At 48.4% G+C, this 21,436-nt stretch overlaps 1 protein-coding gene across 2 annotated transcripts in view; it reads left to right on the top strand.

The window, feature by feature from the left end:
- The window catches only part of dennd4c (DENN/MADD domain containing 4C), a 53,212-nt gene extending 32,683 nt beyond the window's left edge, over positions 1-20,529 (top strand). For both annotated transcript variants that reach the window (XM_035427558.1, XM_035427559.1), the window contains exons 9-33: positions 900-1,044; positions 1,317-1,492; positions 1,644-1,744; positions 2,258-2,476; positions 3,569-3,714; positions 4,023-4,061; positions 4,298-4,428; positions 5,686-5,818; positions 7,945-8,151; positions 8,526-8,654; positions 9,686-9,833; positions 10,235-10,384; positions 11,835-11,957; positions 12,138-12,260; positions 12,635-13,773; positions 14,228-14,411; positions 14,837-14,943; positions 15,977-16,152; positions 16,347-16,529; positions 16,655-16,838; positions 16,973-17,221; positions 17,514-17,631; positions 17,743-17,896; positions 18,007-18,071; positions 18,231-20,529. In XM_035427558.1, coding sequence (XP_035283449.1) covers positions 900-1,044; positions 1,317-1,492; positions 1,644-1,744; positions 2,258-2,476; positions 3,569-3,714; positions 4,023-4,061; positions 4,298-4,428; positions 5,686-5,818; positions 7,945-8,151; positions 8,526-8,654; positions 9,686-9,833; positions 10,235-10,384; positions 11,835-11,957; positions 12,138-12,260; positions 12,635-13,773; positions 14,228-14,411; positions 14,837-14,943; positions 15,977-16,152; positions 16,347-16,529; positions 16,655-16,838; positions 16,973-17,221; positions 17,514-17,631; positions 17,743-17,896; positions 18,007-18,071; positions 18,231-18,367 — 4,666 coding nt within the window. In that variant the 3' untranslated portion in view covers positions 18,368-20,529. The remainder of the gene's footprint in view (positions 1-899; positions 1,045-1,316; positions 1,493-1,643; positions 1,745-2,257; positions 2,477-3,568; positions 3,715-4,022; positions 4,062-4,297; positions 4,429-5,685; positions 5,819-7,944; positions 8,152-8,525; positions 8,655-9,685; positions 9,834-10,234; positions 10,385-11,834; positions 11,958-12,137; positions 12,261-12,634; positions 13,774-14,227; positions 14,412-14,836; positions 14,944-15,976; positions 16,153-16,346; positions 16,530-16,654; positions 16,839-16,972; positions 17,222-17,513; positions 17,632-17,742; positions 17,897-18,006; positions 18,072-18,230) is intronic.
- Positions 20,530-21,436: the final 907 nt, after the last annotated feature.

Raw genomic sequence — 21,436 nt, 5'->3', positions numbered from 1 at the left:
TTGCCTCTTTCAGACATATTATTTCAGTTATATTATTTCATGTAGATATGTAGTATTTTTTACATTTGTTTTCATGACAACCTCTCCTTTGCTATGGCAGTTCCCCTCCCGACTAACCCTAAAATTTCCCAGCTTCCCCTGGCTCAAAGAGAATATCAGGAAGTGGAACTGAAGACGCTGTCTTCTCAGATAAGGCCTGAGGTCCTGCTCATGGAGAGACTGCAGAGTGCTTTAAAACGAGGGCTGAAACAAGCCTTTTAAGTATGAAGACAGACTGGCGGCAAAAAAGTTTCCAGAGGAAATGCCTTCGTTTTGAAAAGCGATAGTCTTTGGAAAGTGAAAGGAGTCTACCGGGGAACCAGCAGTCCAAGTTTTGCATTTTTCCAGTTCTATAAATATGAAACGTTATTTAATCCTGTGCCAGCATGAAAGCCTTTTTATGACACTGTGAGCATCTGTTTACACATTCAGTATGTCCTGAGGTCACACCCCTCGTCGGTTTGTTGGATCAGCCGCTTAGAAGGTGGTAGTGGCGCAGTAATTCATTGCAAACTTGGATCTTTTTGACTATAAAATGATTCCTTATCATTTTTTCTAGGACATATTTATTGGTTAAAGTGAAGGGTCCTCATTCACAGGAAATAAATCTGCTGGCCATCAGAAAAGTCTCCGGTTTTCTCTGTTACTGCGAGACAGAGCCCAGTTTGCAGTGTGGGGTCCGCAGGGCATTCTCGGTCATCCCAACTCAACTGAAGCGCATTGGAAAATTCAGACTCCAGAAAGCTTTGCTGACTTACAGGCCCGTTGTGGGACCTCAATAGGGTTTGCAGTCAGCTGGTTGGTCCTCCTCCCCCCCTTGGTATCCGTCTGACCCCTCCCCCTCCCTCTGGCTTCCTCAGCGGGGCGGACTTCAGCAGCCTGCTGTCGAACCTGGGCTCGGAGAACTGCGCCACGCTGCTGCTCTTCGTCCTGCTGGAGAGCAAAATCCTGCTGCACTCCCTGCGGCCCGCGGTGCTGACCGGGGTGGCCGAGGCCGTGGTGGCGGTGAGTGGCTCCGCCCCCTCCTCGCCCGCTTTGCTCTCTCGCACCTGGCTCCCCGCTCGCGAATCGTAGGATGTGCCGTAAGGTCTATGGCGATTGGACTCCCCGCGCTGCTGCGGCTGGGAAGATATGCCAGGAATGGGACGCGCACACAGCCGCGGTCGGGAAACAGTTTGCCTTGAGTCTTGACACCTCCCTGACTTTCCTGCACGGGTATTTTTAGTCGGCCTTGTATAAAGCGCTGTTGAGATGGTTGTCTTTTGGCTCTCTTTCAGATGATCTTCCCCTTTCAGTGGCAGTGCCCCTACATCCCTCTCTGCCCCCTCTCCCTGGCGGGGGTCCTCAACGCCCCCTGTCCGTTCATCGTGGGCGTGGACTCCAGATATTTCGACCTTTACGACCCCCCTGCCGACGTGGTCTGCGTGGATCTGGACACCAACACTATCTACCTGTGAGCCACTTAGATTTCACTGTCTTATGCCTTCATTATTTGCAGCATAATGCGTGAAACTGCTGAGGCAGAGGTATAGATGTGGATTCTCACAGAAGTTGCTTGTGTTTCCTATGAGATGAGGGTTACTAACTGCAATTTTTCTTCACAGGTCTGACGACAAGAAACATTGTAACTGGAAGAACCTTCCGAAGAAGCCGAGCAAGAGTCTGTTGAACTGCCTAAGCAACCTGTATCACCAGCTAGCTACAGGTACAGGGCGATTTCACCGATCCTCTCGATAAACAATGCTAACAGCTGTGGGTACAGGACACCGTCCAGCTTGTAGTGTAAACTGGGAGAACTCTTAGTCTTCACTATCAGCTGGCTACAGGTACAGAGTTGCCACTCTGTCTGTTTCTGTCTACAATGCCACCTTGCTTCAGAATACATCCCCTCTCAGCCTACAAAACCAGCTGGCTGCAGGTACACAACTGTGTCTCAGTCATGCTCTCAGTCGACAGAGCTGGCTGGCTACAGGTTTAGGATTCAGTTTGCTATACTAGCTGGCTACAGACAAGGTCTTAGTAGTCCCTCACTTCTCAGAAGAGTTCAACCTAAACCATTTTGGAATTGCATAATTGTCAAAGGGTCTCCTTGTTCTTACTGGTATTATAGAGATGCTTGATTTGTACAGTTCAGCAGCAGTGTCATTTATAAGAGACTGTCTATAGGTGCTTGAGTGAGGGCCTGAATGTACTGACAGTGTGTTTTTTGGTGGTCCAGTCCACAAGACCGCCCAGGAGGGCCTGGCGGTGGAGATGACCCCCATTGAGGCGGACTTCACGTGGCATAAAAAGATGACTGGGCTGGAGATGGAGATCCAGGAGGCCTTCCTGCGCTTCATGGCCTCCATCCTGAAGGGCTACCGCAGCTACCTCAAACCCATCACCCAGGCGCCCTCCATTAAGGCCACCTCCGCCGACTCTCTCTACGACCTACAAGGTACCCAGCATCCTCTGCACAGTCTGAACGCTGCTCTGTGTGCCCAGCACCCACTGCACATCTGACCACTGCTCTATATGCCCAGCACCCACTGCACATCACTGTACCAACACTACTTCTCCCTCTGTTCAGTGGTCTATATACCCAGCACTACTGCCCCCTTTATTTACTGCTCAATGTACCTGACACTGGTAGCTACTGCAGGCAGGTATGCTCATTATAACTGTGTATTATTGTCAATGAGAATTTCTGTTTTCTGGAGTTGATCTGAGGTTCCCAAGTTATTTATTTTAGAAATTTACTGTGTTCCTTAATATGTTGCTTGAGGCTCTAAGGTCAAATTAATTGAACCATCCTTGAAGACCAATATACGAAAGGTCTATTGCTGTTCAAGGATGGTTCAATTAAAGTGAACACAGAGGATTATGTTTTTGGGAAGGTTGTTTTTTTTCTGGTAAAACCTCTTGTCAGACAAAAAAAATCCAAACATTCAAAACGCTTTCAAGTGCAACACACGCTTACAAATGGTGCACCTGACAGCCAGCATGTACCGATGCTGATGAAGTAGTTTCCCGTCCTAATGGTTCCCTTTTGGTTATCGGGGCTTGCCGATGTCCCTGACAGGTTGCATAGTATCTGAACAAAGCACGCAATCCGGGCATCATAGCTTTATATTTTTTGAAGAATTTTTCATCCAAGAACAATAAACCCCAAAGTCAGTTACAATATGAGCTTTCCACACAGGATGCGTGGAGTTGCCAGCAAACTGTTCTCTGTTCGAGAGGAACTTTCTGTGACAATAGAATGAGCTAACTCCTATTTTTTAAAGTAACAAAGCAAAAACTTGTTTGCTTTTGAAGAACACAAACTGTAAAACCAAAGCCTCCTTTTATTTCTGAATCACAACTTGTATCTTTAGAATTAATCATGTCCATTTACGAAGAACATTTTGCTGTTGCATTACATTTGACTGTGGTGGCCGACCCCTTAGTGACACCATTATAAATGTGCCCTTGGAGCCTTCATAGGTATGATGTGTAATGAAACGTGTGGAATGTTCTAGAGAGCAATCTCCATCACCGTTTCTGTCAGGGTTCCTGAAGAGTCGAGATCGCGCTCACCAGAAGTTCTACTCCCAGTTGACCAAGACGCAGATCTTCATTCGCTTCGTCGAGGAGTGCACCTTCGTCAGTGACAAAGACACCGGCCTGGCCTTCTTCGATGACTGCATAGAGAAGGTGAGCATCTCTCTCTGCGTTTATCGCAAGTCGTGCTAATTTTGTGTGGTATTTCTTGCTTGTGAAACTACTACAAAATACCTGTTTTCAAACCCACCACACATATCCCCCCCCCCCCAGGTATTCTCGGCAGTGATTCTGAGAAATTACATGGTTTTTCCGCGATTGGCTGGCGTGGTCATGCTTTTGAGATATCTAAATATTTCAACGAAGAACGGCTGTCTGTTTTGAGATGCTCTTGATTGTTCTTAGCAGAATTTGCCTAGCAGAATATCCCATGATCTAATGTTTTCTTTCTCCCCTCTCAGCTTTTTCCTTCAGATAAAGGCACAGATAAGGGAGCTAAGGTATATATGTGCTCCTATCTTGTACATGTTTTCAATAGTGAAGCGTCTAAGGTCTGCGCAACATAGCATTTTGCCGTAACATTTTTTTAGCTATGCTTAGCATACATATGTGCTCTGCATGATGCACAAGTCGTACTCTGCACTAAAATATCTGCTTTCTGAAAAAGAAGTGCCCCTTAAGAGCATTCCAAACTGACTGGCAGGTTGTGTCTGTCCTCCCCCCCCCCCCTTTATAGGCGGAGAGCGAGTCTTCGGAGGACACCAGGCTGATGGAGCTGGACGAGTCCCAGAAGAACGACCTCACCGTGTTCGTCATGCCCCCAGAGCTCCCCCTGGAGGACGGGGAGAACCCTCCTGCCCGATACAGGTGCCGCCAAGTCAGCCCTGCCGCATGCATCACCTGGTTTATTTGCAGAGGGGCTCTGCCTCCGTTGCTTCAGAACCCCTCACATTCTGTAGGCCTGTAACATAGCTGTCATTACGTCCTTTCTTTGATGACACGTGAGGTGACGGAGATGGGTTTGTACCAAACTGCCCAACTGGAGCGAAATTTCATCCGTGATCGGTCTGTGAGATTATTAAACTGAATTGCAGTGACCTTTAGAAGGACTCCCCCCTCCCTTCACCCGTTTGGGATGATTTAAAGTGGCCCAATTTTATTTTTTAAAGTCCTTATTTTATTTTGTTTACACAAGTTAAGGGTCGCCCGGTGCACGTTTGCTGCTTTTGTTGCCTACCTGGACTCTGAGCTCGGTTCTACGCACTTTCAGTTTCCCTCTCTCTAGTCTTTATAACAGCTTATGTCTGTGCCAGCCTGCTTTATGGGACTATGCAGAGACACTAAAACCTGGCACGGAGCTCTGCTCCAATTCACAGGGCCTTTCAAAGTCTGACCCGTTTGGAAAGGTGCCCCGCGTAGCGGTTTGTGTAGCGACCGTGCCAGACACAGGTTACTCAAGGGCCGCACCAGCTGCCCCGACAGTAGATTTGGCAAATTTGTTTCATTAAGTATTTAGATTTATGTATTTTTTATTTGTCTTATTTATGTGTGTCCAGGAATTTGTTTCTTTGTGATGAAAAAGCGGTAGTAATGGATGTGTTTGGAGTTGGGCCAAGCAGAGGGTGGGAAGGCTGCGTTGGTCGTCCGGGGAGCACAGTCTGTACAGTGTGTTGATTAGTTTTGCTGCTTGTTAGTGGGAGCCGACTGGCCGGTGTGCCCTGAATAAGCAAATGTTCCCGTCCGTGTTCAGGGGGACAAAACGATGGCTGTGAGTGCAGACAGACTGGAAGAGACCACTCTGAGTGGTTGTGTGTGTGTGTGTGTGATCATCCAAACACTAGCTCACTGTCAGAATAGGATATTCTTTTTGTAGTTTAAGTTATATGTTTCTTTAGATCACAGTCTTTATTTAGTGTACATTATTAACATATTGAGCGACCTTAATGAATTTACATTTTGCCTGTGTGTTACGTGAATTGGTATGAAGAGCTAATCGGGTCTATTTCGGGTGTACACTTGTAGTAAATGCAAGCCTGTGTCTGTGGAGGTGTACAGAGCAGGTGTTTTGTTGGGGGATGGGGGGGTGCTGGGATGAGCCTGACTGCCCCTCCTCTCTCCTCTCAGTTATAAGAACTTCCCCCGCCTGCGCCTGGAGCTGTTCGACCGTCCCCGGGAGCTGCGACCGGCGCTCAGCAGCCGAACGGCTGGGTCCAGTCTGTCCAGCAGCCCCGCCGTCCTGGCCAAGAGGACGAAACAGGTGAGCCAAAATGGCGGCTCGTCTCCAGCGGACCCTGTCTGCGGCAGCGTTCCCACTGCTAAGCATTACCACAGGGCAAAAAGCCTTTTGAATGCGCGGCTTGCTGTTGGTTGAAGTCAGGGGAGGCCTTGTGTCGGGTAGATTATTGAGCCATTGCAACATGCAGATCTGGCCCATTACGGATGTTGGTACTAGTGATTGGAGGATGGTCATTGTAATTTATTAATGATTGACAAATGTTCCCAGTCTTCTGAAGCAGGTGAATTGGGGTAGTCGGTAAGATGAAAAAGCGCTAAAGCAGTACCGGGTCAGGGGCAGGAAATCCCTATAACTCCTGTTAAACTCCATAGTGACCACACTGTCAATGTTTGTCTATCTCAGGTAATATAACCATCCTTTGCAGAAGCTGGGGTATAATAGTATGTCAGCATGTAAAGCTTTGTGCTGGATATAATCTCTAAAAGCCACCTAATGTAAATAGGTGATAACTGTGGTAATCCTAGCTTTAGAGCTGCAACTTGCATGTTGTGTCTGGTTGATGACGCATTGAACCATACTGTATAGAGAGAGCAAAGCACATTCTGGCAGGTTCTGGTTTGGTTTGAATGAAAATCGAAGCTGAAACACAAATGGAGAGACACACCACTGAGAGCCTGCAGTGTGTTGTGAAAGAGTTCGCACATTACCTAAGGTGGTCTCTCACTTAAAACGTTAAAGTGTTTTATCAGAAACCATCTGCTTGTTAAACTCGTCCTCTTTGGTGATGTGATTTCCATTCACTTTAATGCTGTAAAAGTTGTTAGAGCGTGAACAGCTCGCAGTGTTGTGCCCATATCCTGCTGCGAGAAGGAGCTTGATTTGCAAGTATTCCCCCATGGTGGCGATCCCAGTCTGTCATTAGACTTGGATCGGAATGTATTATTGTGACGCAATGGTCGGTGCGAGCGAGTGCTCTACTAGTGTGAGTCACTGCTGGAGAAAGTCAGGCTCTGAAACTTTGTTGGGATACACAATAGCATGAAATATCAGTTGCTTATCCTCATTAACTTATGTCAAAGTTTTGGGTCTGTAAAGCCGAAATGAAAGTAGGCCAGAATTTGGTAACATAACTGGGGCCGATCTGCAGTGGTCTCAGACCACAGCCCTTGCCAGTCTATCCGCTCAGTGGAAGATACAGTTGGCCTGCTGGGCTAAAGACCAAGGTCCCCAATCAATGGAACTAATCATAGACTTGTCGCTCCCCAACATCACAGCTTGTAGTGGATGTTCTCTTGCATTAGCATGGGAGATGTGAAGCCTGTTGCGGGTGGTTCGTTGGGAGTGAGCCGAGCTGCTCTGTTGCTGGAGGTCAGTCCTTGTTGTGGAGGTGGGGCAGGATGCAGAGGTATTGTTTGCGGGCGCGAAGGCAGCCGGTGCAACAATGGTGCTCTGCACTCCCAAACTGCTCCGTTTAATCTCGGCCCCCCGGTATTTTTGGAGCTCCATTGTTTCAGAAAATTGGCTGCTTGGGGGGAAACCCCTGGCCTTAGGAAACATGCACATCCACACCGTGGACCTACGCTGGGAAGGGTGTGTACCCATGAGTGAGCTCATAACGAAACAGGACCGACAGCTTAAACCTTACCCAGTGAGTAGAAGCCTGAATCTAGACGTGTAGAGGGGTGGAAATGTAGGTTGAGAGATGTTTTGACATAAACGGACATAGCCTGGTTGTGACCTTGTCCTAGTCTGTTTATGTCAAAACATCTCTCTACCTAGATTTCCACCCCTCGAGAAGAATAGATTCCATCTGAATTTGGACTTGTACTCACTGGGTAAACTTTCCCTTCTCAGTGACTGTCTGAGCTGACTGTCTAAGACGTGTGAATTGCACTGTTCTGTATGTCACTTAATAGCAGCGCATTATGTTATCTTAGTGTAATACTGAGACCAGGCCATTAGAAGTGAATAGTGCAGGCTGATGTCTACCTTGTTGGTGATGTATAAATTCTCCACCCTTGTGCAGTATGGTTGTAAGCACATTCAGGCTAAAGATCTTGGCTGTACACTGGGAGCTGAGTAGGGAGGGAGGTTCTCTATCCCAGGGGCTCTGTTCAGCTCCTGAAGCTTTGCCCGTGTTGCTGCAGGAAATCAAGCTGGCCTACAAGATGGCGAAGCGCTACTACTCCAAACCCCCCCTGTGGGCCAAGTGCCTGTTCAGCCACTGCTACAGCCTGTGGTTCATCTGCCTTCCCGCCAGCATGCGCATGGCCCACTCCAAAGCGCGTGCCATGCACCAGGCCTACAACGTCCTCCTGAGGATGAGCAGCTCCGGGGTGGAGGTGCTGGATGAGGTACGTGCGCCGCTCCTCTCTGACTCCTCCTCCTCGTCTCTGACTGCTCCTCATTGTCTTACTGCTCCTCGTTGTCTCTGACTGCTCTTTACTGTTATATGGCTTTTCACTCACATTTCACTTTTCATTATTCACTGAACAAGTCACCATGTGGAACTACTCAACAATGAAAGGGATTTTTACCTAGATGAACACCGAAAAGCCATTAACCTGAATGAGTTATTCCCCATGAGCAACATCTTATTTTGGTTGCAGACATTTCCCACTGTGTACATGGAGGAAATGAATATGCTTAGTGTGAGAGGTGGTAGAGGTGATGTCTAAAGTGGAGTTGGGGGTGGGGTTTGGTAACGGCCCCTCCCTGCCCTGTACAGGTGTGCTACCGTGTGGTGATGCAGCTGTGTGGGGTGTGGGTCCTGCCTGTCATGGCTGTGCGGGTACTGATGGAGATGAAAAAGGCGGGACTGCAACCCAATGCCATCACATACGGATACTACAACAAGGTACTGCACCACAATACTATCACATACAGGTACTACAACAAGGTACTGCACCACAATACTATCACATACAGGTACTACAACAAGGTACTACACCACAATACTATCACATACAGGTACTACAACAAGGTACTACACCACAATACTCTCACATACAGGTACTACAACAAGGTACTACACCATAATACTGTCATATACAGGTACTACAACAAGGTACTACACCACAATACTATCACATACAGGTACTACAACAAGGTACTACACCACAATACTCTCACATACAGGTACTACAACAAGGTACTACACCACAATACTGTCACATACAGGTACTACAACAAGGTACTGCACCACAATACTATCATATGCAGTACAAACATCACAGTACAATACCGTCACATACGGATGCTACTGTAAATCAATGTACTGTATGGTTGTTAAATATGTAGATGTTAACTCACATGGGGCTGTCCATTGATTATCCATGATGATGGATCTCATGATATATTCTATATCTATTAATGGGAAACCGGGAAAGTGGGGCAGGTATGTGTGTAACCAGGAAGAGTACTGTACTACAGGGTGCTGTACTGTCTATCTGCATGAGGACTGACTGTTAGCTCAGCTCCACAGAGCGCTGCTAGGCAGGGAATATGCACTCGTGTGAACCTGGGCTAATGACAGAACTGAAACGGCAAGGCCAGTCAAGCAGACTGCCTGGAGGATCGATAACAAACAGCAAAGCCAATTGAGTGTTTCACTTATGCAGATAATAGATTAATTGTTAACTCTCTCTTTCTTTCCATGCGTGAGCTGATCGCGACGCCAGATATGGAGGAATGAGCGCCTGAGGCCAATTGTTAAAATTGTTCAGGGAATGTGGGACATTTTCGTTTTAAATTGCAGGTTTAATCGCTCCCGTATGCAGTCCTTCCTGTGTTTCTCTCGTCGGTGTTGAGGCATTTTTCCCCTCGTGGTGAATGGCTTATCGGACCTTTTGTTCGGCCTGGCCCTGATCCCCCTCCCTGTCTCTGCAGGCTGTCCTGGAGAGCCCGTGGCCCAGCCAGAACCGAAGCGGCCTCTTCATGTGGACGAAGGTGCGCAACGTGGTGCGGGCGGCGGCGCAGTTCAAACAGGCACTGCGAGGGGCAGCTCCCCCTAAAGGACCCCCTCTGATCACCGCAGGTGAGCACCAACATGCTTGAAAACGCACTGAAAGACCCACGTGTTAAAGCTGGGAAGCCTGATGCGCAGGTATCTGGATCAGTGGTGCCACCCACTGGTCAACATGTTGAGTACTCTGCTATTCCTCACATAGCAGTGAGGTCTTCATTTCACCATGGGATTAGAATGAAGCTCATTCAGTTGTGGCACATGGTAAAATATGTTAGTCTTTTGATAAATTAGCAATGTTCCACGTAGCATTCTTTACAGGCATATATATTCTGGCATCTTTTCAGAATGTGACTCAAATAATAAACAGAAAACAGTGACTGTAATGAGTGAGTGAGGTTGAGTGTTGTGAGTGGCTTGTGAGAATGACACGGTGTGATGTAAGTGCGCCCTCTCCTGGCTGACCTGTGCAGGGGTGACGGCGGGGGGAGCAGCGAGCAGCGACGGCGACCGGATCAGCCACGGCAGCGCGGACAGCTCCAACGAGGCTAACAGCGAGGAGCACACGCTGTTCGCCCGCAGCCTCATCGTGGGGGAGGCCTCCGACAACCACTGCGGGACAGGTACCGTGTACCCCAACACGAGAGCCATGCTGTTCACCCCACCCCCTCCACATACACGGACACACATACATACCACACACCCACACACACAAACACATTCACACCACACACACACACACACACACATTCACACCACACACACACACACACACACACACTCACACCACACACACACACACACACACACACACATTCACACCACACACATAAACACATTCACACCACACTCCCACACACCACACACACATACTCTCTCTCACACACACCACACCCACACTTCCACAGCCCACATACCACACAGACACACACACCACACAGTCTTAATTCTACCCCCCCATGTTGCCTTGAATCCCCCCTCCCCCAAATTCAGCCTTGACCCCCACACTGCCTGACTGTGTCTGTAGTTATGCGTGTTCCAGTCTTCCCGGGCGCTCTGCTTGCACAGCTGGGTCTCTCGGCTCATCGTATCCGGTTTAAACATGTGGGAGCTCCTCTTTACTCTCAGTCCCTTCTGCTCTTCTCATTTGTTGTATTAGGTTGTTGTTTGCGCTAATACTGCAGTTCTTCGCAGATAAAATCAAATTCAGCAGGGTCCTATACTGTAAATTGGGTCTTGGAAAAAATGTAGAACTTGTAAGTCTGCTGTTTTACTTTACAACCGCACAAGAAGAGTGTGCCAGACACTGGCTCTGACCACAAACACTCATGTTTTATTTTACATCGCACACCATCGGAACATAAATCTGCGGTTTCCTTTCTTTTTGTCTCCCTTAACTGTGTCAATCCTTTACTTTGAAACGGCCTTTTTTTGGTCAGAAGCACATTCCTAGTAAATGCTTTAAAATAAAGACAGCCTGTTTGAGTTTGCCGTGTACTGAACACTTCATTAGCCTGTCTGCATTCCTGGTGACTGAAGCGCGTGTCTCTCACCCGCCTGTCTGTGTGTTTCGCTCTGGCGCGTGAGTCCTTCACTTTGGCTGGGCCTTTGTGGGAAATAGCTCTGGGGAAGGGTGGGCTCCCCTCAGGTAGCTTAGTGTGCGTGCGTGTGTGTGTGTGCGTGTGTGTGCCTGTGTAGGTGTGTGCGTGTGTGAGCCTGTGTATGTGTGCGCGTGTGAATTTGTGTATGTGCATGTGCATGCACATGTGTGTGTATGTGCATTTGTGCATGCGTGTATGTGCATGCTTCAGCAGCTTAGTGTTTTGGCTGTGGTGTCACTCTCTAGGGCTTCACAAGCTGTTTTATTGCTCAGGGTGGTCACTTGTAATTCTAAACCCCTGCGCAAACTGTACATCTTCTTTCCTAGGGATGGGCCGCAGGTGTTAATGTGAGATGAACTCCTGCAGTGTCTTACGTTCTGGCCCTAGTCTCTCAGCTCTGAATTGGGCTGTGAGAACACAGCAAGGGTGTCAGGGTGTACAACTGTACTTAAGGGCGTGTTTTCTGCTGCAGGGGCCCAATCGGATCAGGGGTACGGCTCCAAGGACGAACTGCACCAGGATGCGCCCGACGGCCTCCAGGCCGCGGCTCCCTTGGCCAACTCGGACCAGCCCGGCAAGCCCAAAGCGCAGAACGGTAAGGAGCCCGTCCCCAGTAACCCTCACCTACAGCTCAGTCACGTCAGTGACTGACACAGGGCGTGGTGACCTCGTTTGAATACTCTGGTAGAGGGTGGGGGCGAGGGAGATGGGAGAACTCCAGCAGCTCACCGGAGGCTTTTTGTGGGGGTGTGAGTGACTGTCCCCTCCTCCTCAGGGGGCTCTGTGGCTGGCTCGCTGGACAGCGCTGTGGTCGTGGAGGAGGACGCGCCCGCCCCGGTGCCCAGCATAGTGAAGCTCTCCACAGGAAGCTTCGACAGCACGGCAGGGAGAGGAGTCGGTGAGGGTTTATAACTCGTACCCTGGTCCCCTACCCGAGTACTTTCCATTATGCATATGAGGGGAAGATCCAGTCAACATATATTGTTCTGTTTATCATGATGAAATTAATTTATTATACAATTGAATTTACCACAAACCTACCATCCGTAGCCTAGAAATGGTTTATGAATTATTATTATTATTGTTAACATTCAGTAATAGTCATTTCTGTGTACAGGCCTATGAAAAGAATTAGTTCTCCTGTTTCAAGTCTTTGATTCTGTTTCAGATTGTAGCCAAACCCACCTTAAAACTGGGGTTTTTAAGTTTGTTGTGCTCTACTGTAATGTGCTCTGTGTTGATGGCGGTTCTCCACACTCTGGCCTGTTCCAGCACGTGGCGCTTCAGGGAAGCTGTTCACCCTGCACAGTAAGAGCGAGGGTGTGGCCCTGGAGGAGGGCGTGGCCTTGCCCCTGGAGGAGGCAGGGCCTCAGAAGCACCACCAGCAGCAGCAGCGGCAGAAGTCCTTCTCGGAGCGCAGCTGCAGCTTCAGTGCGGAGAGCCGCGCCAACATGCTGCTCAAGAAGGGCGGCCTGGAGATGGGCGTCGACCAGATCGCCATCGCCATGGGCGCCGACGCCAAGATCCTGGCTGCCGCCTTCTCCGGGGGCAAGACCCCGCCGCCCACCGCCGGTGCCACCAGCTTCCATGGCCTGGAGTCAGAGGAGGACCTGCACAGCTCCCAAGACAAGCTGTCGGAAGAGAACAGGGTGTCCCCCGCCCCTCCTCAGCCAAGTGAGACCACAGCCCTTCTCACCCCGCGGGCCAAGGCCAATCCTGACATCTCCCTGCTGGAGGAGGGAGCCGAGGACGAGGAGGAGGAGGAGGAGGAGGAGGACGTCTCCAAGAAAGGCGGCTCCCTGCCCAGGGCGGTTGAGAGGGAGGACGTGGAGGTGGGGGCCGACCCCCTGTCCCTCATAGTGTCTGAGAGCGCCGAAACCCTCTCGGTGCAGAGCGAGGGGTCCCGGTCGGTCCCGGCGGTGGTGTCGCGCAACCTGGCCGACGAGATCGAGATGTACATGAACCTGAAGAGCCCGCTGGGGACCAAGTCCTCCAGCATGGAGCTCCACCAGGGGGCGCCCAAGGAAGAGGAGGCGGCGGTGGACCCGGAGCAGAAAAAGGCACTGGAGCGGAGGTCCAGCCTCCCCGTCGCCCCCGTCAAGCCGCCCGGCTCGGCCCGGGACACCCCCAAACGCAGCCCCGCCGTCACGCGCTCCAAGACCTTCGCCGTGAAGTCCAAGAACCTCGGTCAGAGTCCCAGCCAGCGGTCCTCCTCGCTGACCGCGTTGGTCCGGTCCTCCCAGAGCGGATCCCTGGGGTCTGTCATCAACTCCATCTCCGGCATCAAGATGGACAGCCTGCTCTCCGGACCCAAGATGGACGTGCTCAAGTCCGGCATGAAGCAGGCTGCCAACGTTGCCAGCAAAGTGTGGGGCGCGGTGGCCAATGCCTACTCCTACTCTGATGACGAGGTGAGTGAGGTGCACAGTATGGGGAATTCTTGTTTTCCATTGGAATTTATAATTGGAGGGTGATGAGTATGATATGATTGATCAGGCTAAATGTGGATGATAGATCTTTCTAAAGAAATTTGCTGTGCATCACCGCTTTCATTTGCATAAAGGTCACAATAAGGGACAGAACATTTTACAGCAAAAACAAAGGACAATGAGGTACATAATCATAATCTAAATCTTATTGTACCTCATTCAGCCCTGTCCTACTCAAGTATCATCCAGGACATATGTGCCTTACAGAAGTTATCTGAAGTGTTGTGAGCCCTGCATGGTAGACTGACTGTGTGGGTGTTTGTGCCTGTGTGGCGTGTATGGTGTACGTGCGTGTGTGTGTGTGTGTACGTGTGTGTGCGTGTGTGTGTACGTGCTCACGTGCGTGCGTGCGCGTGCATGTGTGTGTGTTTCTCAGGAGGACCAGGTGCAGGGTTTCCCTGCCAGGCTGGAGGAGAACCTGCTGGGGCGCAGTGAGGTGGACGGCCCCGTGCCCCGGGGCCTGATCCCAGGCCTGGCCTCCAACGGCCTCACCCGGAGCAGCACCAGCCTGGGAAGCAGCAGCGGCAGCAGCGACACGGGGAGGGCGCAGCAGCCAGCACGTGAGAACACGCACGGACCTGCACACAGATACATACACACGCACACACACACACTCACGGACACGCACACGGATACACACACAAATGTATACATATGTGCAAACACACGCACACAGACACATATACTCACAAACACATATACACACATATACAGAGGTCAGGTCAAAGAAAATGTCACTTCAATTTTTTTTTTCCCCTCTGGTGTGTAGCCACATTTATCTCTTCGCCCTTCTGCGGGACAGTATGTAATTTAGCTGAGTTTTTGGCTAGGAGTCGGCTAACTTATGCAAAATAGATATTCATATTGTCAAAGCGCTGATGCACTTTGATGAAATTGCACCTTGGTATGATACCAGTGGTGTAGGTGGGGAGAAAGTAATATTTACAATTTCACCTCTTCTCTCCCTCTTCTTCTGTCTATGCAGACATGACCCCGGGGAAGGCAGGGAGGGGCGTGGAGTCTGACAGATCAGATCAGGGCTCCTCCCTCCATGCCAGTACCTCCAGTATCTACCAAAACTGTGCACTAGAGGTAAGAACGGTGCCCCCTGCAGCTCACTCACTGAAATTGCACTTCCTTTATTTGCACACTGGAGCCCAAATATGTGTCTGAACCACAGATAGTTCTGTGGTCCCATCTTTTTTCCAACTGAATTTAATTAGTGAGCTGTTAATTGCGCCCTGTTGTGTGTTTAACATCATTGATAATGAATGCCAGCATTTCACTTGTTGTGCTACAAGCCAGCATTCTGTGTGAGAATTGTGTCGTTGGAGATGCATTCATGTTAATGATGCATGTAAATGTGCTTAGTCAATGTTTTTATTCATATTGGACCTTTAAGGCTTGGACCTTTAAGTTTAATTAGTCAGTTAAATAACTGCTGATGTTAAGGCCAGTGTGCCTAGACTGAGATCAGAGCAGGTGTCTTCATGCACCAAAAACCTCAGAAATGATCATTATTGTTGGAACGATCCAGTGCAGTGAACTTATACTATCGATGACAGAGCCTACTCTGCTTGGTTTGTGGGAGAACCAAACAGTGAGGAAGATTACAGGGCAAAGGATTCAACCCAGCCAATTCTGCTATTACTGCCTGTGGGGGGAAAAAAGTTCTACAGAAAAAAGTGACTCCGGATGCTTAAATATGAGTCACAAATATAACATAACCTGATGCGGTATAATCTTCTTATTAGAATCACTGATGGTATAATCTTTCACTTACAAAGATTAAAAAGTGCCAAGTAAACCCAATTACGGATGCACACAAAGTGTTCTGCCGAGACAGCTTCTCCCTGCAGTCAAAGGATGGAAGCTTGCTGGCTACAGGGAGTCACATGGGGGGGTGTTTGGATTGTGTATTATTGTGCCATTGTATCAGTCGATGTAAATATTACATGGTTTGCATTGATTGGATGGCAGCGAATGCACCTAATTCCCTGAAACAAGTGAACAAAGGGACAAGACAGACACCGAAAGTAGACAGGACGGTGGCAGTAAAACGTGTAAGAGGCTCGCACCTGCAGAACGGGCGGGGCCATAAGCTGCTCTCCTGCCCCCTCTGCAGGTGCTCATGTCCAGCTGCTCCCAGTGCCGCTCGTGTGAGGTCCTGGTGTACGACGAGGAGATCATGGCAGGCTGGACGGCCGACGACTCCAACCTCAACACCACCTGCCCGTTCTGCAAGAACGCCTTCCTGCCGCTGCTCAACGTGGAGTTCCGTGACCTGCGCGGCAGCGCTGGGTGAGTGACGGCCCTGAGCCGGCCCCCGGGGAATCAGTCATTCAGCTGCACTGACTGCAATAGTTTATAATATCTGTGTTTTTATTGGCCTGTTTGTAGTCATGGTAACTGGTTGACATTGAGGATTCTTTGGCCATTTGTATAGCATTGCTTTGAAGGTGTATAGCAGTGTATACATTTTCTGTCCTTTCCAGGTTCTTCCTGAAACCCAGTAATTCAGGGGACAGTATACACAGCAGCAGCATGCCGGTGGCCCCGGGGCCTGTGGACCAGAAGAGTGGGGCCCCTTCAGGGGCCTCAGACCTCATGGCTTTCCCAGAGTCCTCACAGGAGAGCCCAGGAGAGGCCCCAGGGGACCAGGCTGGTGCTCAGAAGAGGTGGGCAGCAGCAGATTTTCACTACTGCCATTGCATGTCGGTGGAGTTTCTAACCGTGTGACAGTGACTGACCAAACTGCTCACAGTGTTACTGAAATCCACTCCTGCATTGTTCTTCCCCTAAGCCTGGCACTAGAACCTGTGCAGTCGGACCCCTTGGGACTGATGGACAAGCAGGCGGGAAAGAGGGGCGCCTCTCTCACCCGCAGCAACAGCGTGGGTGGGCCTCTGCAGAGCCTGGACCTATCACAGAGGCCGTCCCATGGGGTCTCCACCACCAGCTTACCCAACAGCCTGCAGGAGGTGTCGGTGAGCTTCTGCCCTTCTCCTCAGAGGCACCTGTCAATTCACATTCATTACAGGTCGTATTAATGGTCAAGCAAGAGCACAATTATTAAGTGTAAACCTCAGTTGAGAGAGCCATCCTACGGTGTGTTTCCCAGAATACTTTGGGGCAGAAGAGGGCCAACCCGCTGCCCGTGTCCGTGCCGTACCTCAGCCCCCTGGTGCTGCGGAAGGAGCTGGAGTCCCTGCTGGAAAACGAGGGGGACCAGGTCATCTACACCCACAAGTTCCTCAACCAGCACCCCATTCTTTTCTGGAACCTGGTGTGGTACTTCCGCCGGCTGGAACTGCCCAGCCACCTCCCCGGCCTCATCCTGACCTCCGAGCACTGCAACAATGGAGTGCAGGTGAGCTCACGCTCAGTCCTGCTGCACAGGATGGTACTGCAGTGGTGGATGGAGAAGATTCCCTTTGCCCTTATGGGACCATGCTGTCTGGAACAGGCTGAATATAGCTTTCTGTGCTAAAGCACATTTGTGTGGTTAACAAAGGATATGTATAATTTGTGGTAGCTTTGTCATAGAATAAAAGGCCAAATGTGTGATTATTTGGGATTAGCCGTGGTCGCTGTTAAATGAATGTGCCTCTGTGCTACGGTTAGCTGGAACAGTGCTGATTGTTGACCTCCTTACTGTGCAGCTCCCACACACGTCCCTGTCCCAGGACAGCAAGCAGGTATACGTGCAGCTGCTGTGGGACAACATCAACCTGCACCAGGAGCCCGGAGAGCCACTCTACTTGCTCTGGCGCTCCCTGAGTGAGTGCTCACCGTCGCCCTCTAACTGCAGTGGCCTGCACAGGTCTGAATGAATAATGTTAGCATGACTGTCACAATGCTGAGCTGCTGCTGTGTTTTTATTGGCTCCAGGGGAAAAGAAGGGACTTCTGGCCCCCACTGAGCACCAGGAGTCCAGGACTCTGCTCAACAGCATCGTCAGGTGCATCCAGACCAACGACGTGTACGGACCCATCAACCTCCTGCTGCGGGAGATCAAGAGGCACCCTAACGTAAAACGCCAAAGGTGAGACGCTGAGATCATCAAGGATTTCACTCCTCGATTACTGACCACTATTATAAACCTCACTGAGGGGGGAATCTAATCTAATAGATCTAATGTCCTGCATGTTCCAGGAGTATCTACAGGGAAATCCTCTTCCTGTCCCTGGTGTCCCTAGGACGAGAGAATATCGACATAGGTGAGTGGAATCATCTTGCATACGTGTGGAAATTGTGTCCCCTCTTGTATTAAACTTGGAGAACATCACTCAATTATGCCCTTGCCTTATTTTAAGGGTTTATTTTAAGCCCCGACACATTCTTTGTTCTTGTTGCCAAACGCCCCTCTCTCCTCACAGAGGCCTTCGACCGAGAGTACAGAGCAGCCTTTGATGAGCTGAGCCCGGAGCAGGTGAAAGCGCTGGCTCGCATGGACAGACCACCCAGCAGCAGTGTGCAGTGGTGCCTGAAGTGCTTCGGTGCACCTGTCATATGACGGAGCCCCCTGCTGGAGAAATGGGGCATCACGCTTGGAGCAGCTCCCACACACGGGATGAAAGTGGGCGGGACCAGGTGATTGATTGGATGTTGGGCGAGGGTGAAGGGGATACATTTGTACAGAGAATTTTACATCTGGATTGTCACCCAAAGATGGTACTTTTTAAAAAATCAAACTGAAAGCCTTGTATTCGTTCTGCTTCTGTGCCGTTCACCTTGTCGCCCACTCGCTATAACACAAATCTATTTTTTTGATGCAGAAAACCCACATCTGTCTAGCAGTAGTGACACTTTAGACTTCTTGTGCAGAGGATGTTGAGAATGTGTATCAGTTCGAACATGGAGTCTGCTGAACATTGGATTCCTCTGATCAGATGTCTCGGTTTAGCGTCTTAGGTTTTAAATCTGCATCTCAGCAGGAAGAGTATGTGGCGAGCATCAGCTGGGGAAGGGTTGCCAGAAGCCAGCATGCATTGTGCTCAACTGAGAGTCCTATTATTTCACTTTAAACTCACCCCAAAACCACTTGCATCAGAAGTAGAACACACAGAGCATATCTATATCTGAAGAAGTTATTTGATGTACATATATGCACTTTCAGACTGGCCAACTTTAGGTTTTAACTGTTTGCTCTTGTATATATTTTTCTAAGTGGTAATCTGTACCAGGGTTGCCAGGTTTGTTTTTGTCTTTTCTTCAGTGGATGTGCGTTTCTTCACACCGAGTCTTAAAACACCAGCATCCCTTTCAGCATCGACCCTGTGAGCCCGCGTGCCTCCGAGATGACTTGTGAGGGTGCTTACTTTAGCACAAGTTGGCAGGGAGTGGACTGTGGCTGTAGACAATCAGATCAGTTCCATACATTCCTACATCCTGAACTCACAGTAAAGGGCCTTGTGGTTATGTTATTTATATGTACATACCTATGTATGTGCGTGTATACATACATATGAACACACATACAAAGACTTTAAGGAATCAGTTGAATGTGTTTGAGATCTTAAGAAGAGGAGCTACAGTTAACCAGTGGATAGTAGTTGGGGAGAGGACCCATTTTGGCCTTATGGCTATGAATCTGGGTCCATGCCTCAAGGGTTCCAGCCAATCACAAGGGAAAAGAGACTCTACTACTGAGAACAGCTCCCTCTCACCCCGTTCACCTGCCTCCATGTCCTTTCCTACAGCGAATTTAGAGCTGGTATGTTGGGAAGGAGTGTCCTATCATGGGAATGAATGGCTAGCACAGTACCTCAACAGCAGAGAAGTTAACTCAACTAATTCAACTGCCACTCTTTCAAGGGTTTTAAATTAGTGTAATTTTAAATAGGCATATCGTGCACCGTAAGCATGATAACAGGTGGGAATCTGGGATGCAAGTTTTGGATTTTCAAGGACTTCTTGTTCCAAGAACATGTAGTGCAACTGGAGAAAAACAGGCCTCATCGTGAAGGATTTTTTTAAACAATCCAGGATATTAGTTTTGTTTATTTGGAAATGCTAGCTCACACAGTTGTATAATTAACATGAAATAATACAATTGTTTAGCCTCTTTTTAAAAAATCTAATTTATTCTTATTTTGCTTCATGTCCATGCATTCACTGAAACTAGTTCCCCACTTACTAAAAAGAAAGCTTACTTAAAAATAAACTGTAAGTTTACATTTAAATAGGTGAGGTTATGCTAAGATAATTTAACACGCAAGCAAGAAAGACAAAATGGAGAACATTCCAGCTAGTTATCAGACTGCAGTGTTTAATAACAGACCTACTCGAGTGCTTCTTTATAAATGTCCAGTTTGGGCATCTTTGTGTAAGTAGCTGTTTCTAGAGATGGGAGAGTAAAGATCTGTAAAGTTGTTTTTTTTGTGTTGTCGTTATTGAGAATTTTGTCCTGATATCAAATTGCACTGCTTGGATTTCATCCATTCCAGCATCCCACGCAGGGTTCTTGTGTTACGACGTGACAGGTGATTCCAACACATGACTTTGTACATTTGATCTTTTTCCTGCAGGTGAGTGTTGGTGCACTCAGTTAATGGTTGTACAGCAAAACTACCCTTTTTAGATCATGGATAATCTGTCCCTTACCGTCCTGTGGAATGTATGTGAATTGTCTGTACAGAATTGTACTGCAATAAATGTTGTCTTGATTTAAAACGGTTCTCTGTCAGTGTTAACTTGCTTGAAAGTACAAGCTGAAGTAATTTCATATAATAAAAAATTACCTGAAGATAAAAATGCCATCGGTAGGTTGGTTCAGGTCTATCCAATGGAATACATTCAGACTTGGCCAATATAATTTCCCATCCATAAATTGAAAACAAACTAGATTTCCCCTTTTAGATGAGACATATCAGGACATCAATCTTGTAATATTACTTTATTTGATTTTGTGTAATATTCACTCCTGACAGCCTCTTATCTGATAAATATTTTCCCCCTATACAAACACTAGTACTTTCTGAACTTGGGGAACTAAAATCTGTAATGCCTACTGAATCTGCATTCTATATAAACTTCTGGTACATTGGTGGGCTCTCTCTTTGAATCTTTTGTAGGTACAATATGTTCAGCTGCAGATTCTAAATTGATTGCCATTGTACAATTACATTACACCGACTGTGCTGGAAACCTAATCTGATAAAAACTAATTTTTCCATTGTAGGGATTTGCCGTGCAGCACTGAAATTAACATGGTTTCCTGTTCCCAGTAAACTGGTTATTGCAACATAATGTGGACCTGCAACAGACCATCACCGGATCTCCTTCAGAGATTTATTGCAACTGCTTGTTTTTTCCAACTTAATCATAACTAATGGACAAGGCATTGCTGGTCCTAATTTTTTCCCCCAAAAACAAATGTTGCATTCATTTTTGCCTAATGCCTAAATTTGAGCGCTGTGGTTCACAAAATACTGAAATCCTCCCTGTATAGTAAATGCCCCATAGTACTGTAAATAAATGCATGTTTCTGCCATTCATTAGTGCCATACAATTTAATTTCAACTGAACGGCAATGACAACACTACCCAAGAATTGTGCATAGGCTGACAGAGTAACACCAAGC

This window comes from Anguilla anguilla, chromosome 7 (genome assembly GCF_013347855.1).
Source record: "Anguilla anguilla isolate fAngAng1 chromosome 7, fAngAng1.pri, whole genome shotgun sequence".
Lineage (NCBI taxonomy): Eukaryota > Metazoa > Chordata > Actinopteri > Anguilliformes > Anguillidae > Anguilla > Anguilla anguilla.
The sequence above is the reverse complement of the archived record's forward strand: the minus strand, read 5'-3'. Positions and strand labels throughout refer to the sequence as shown.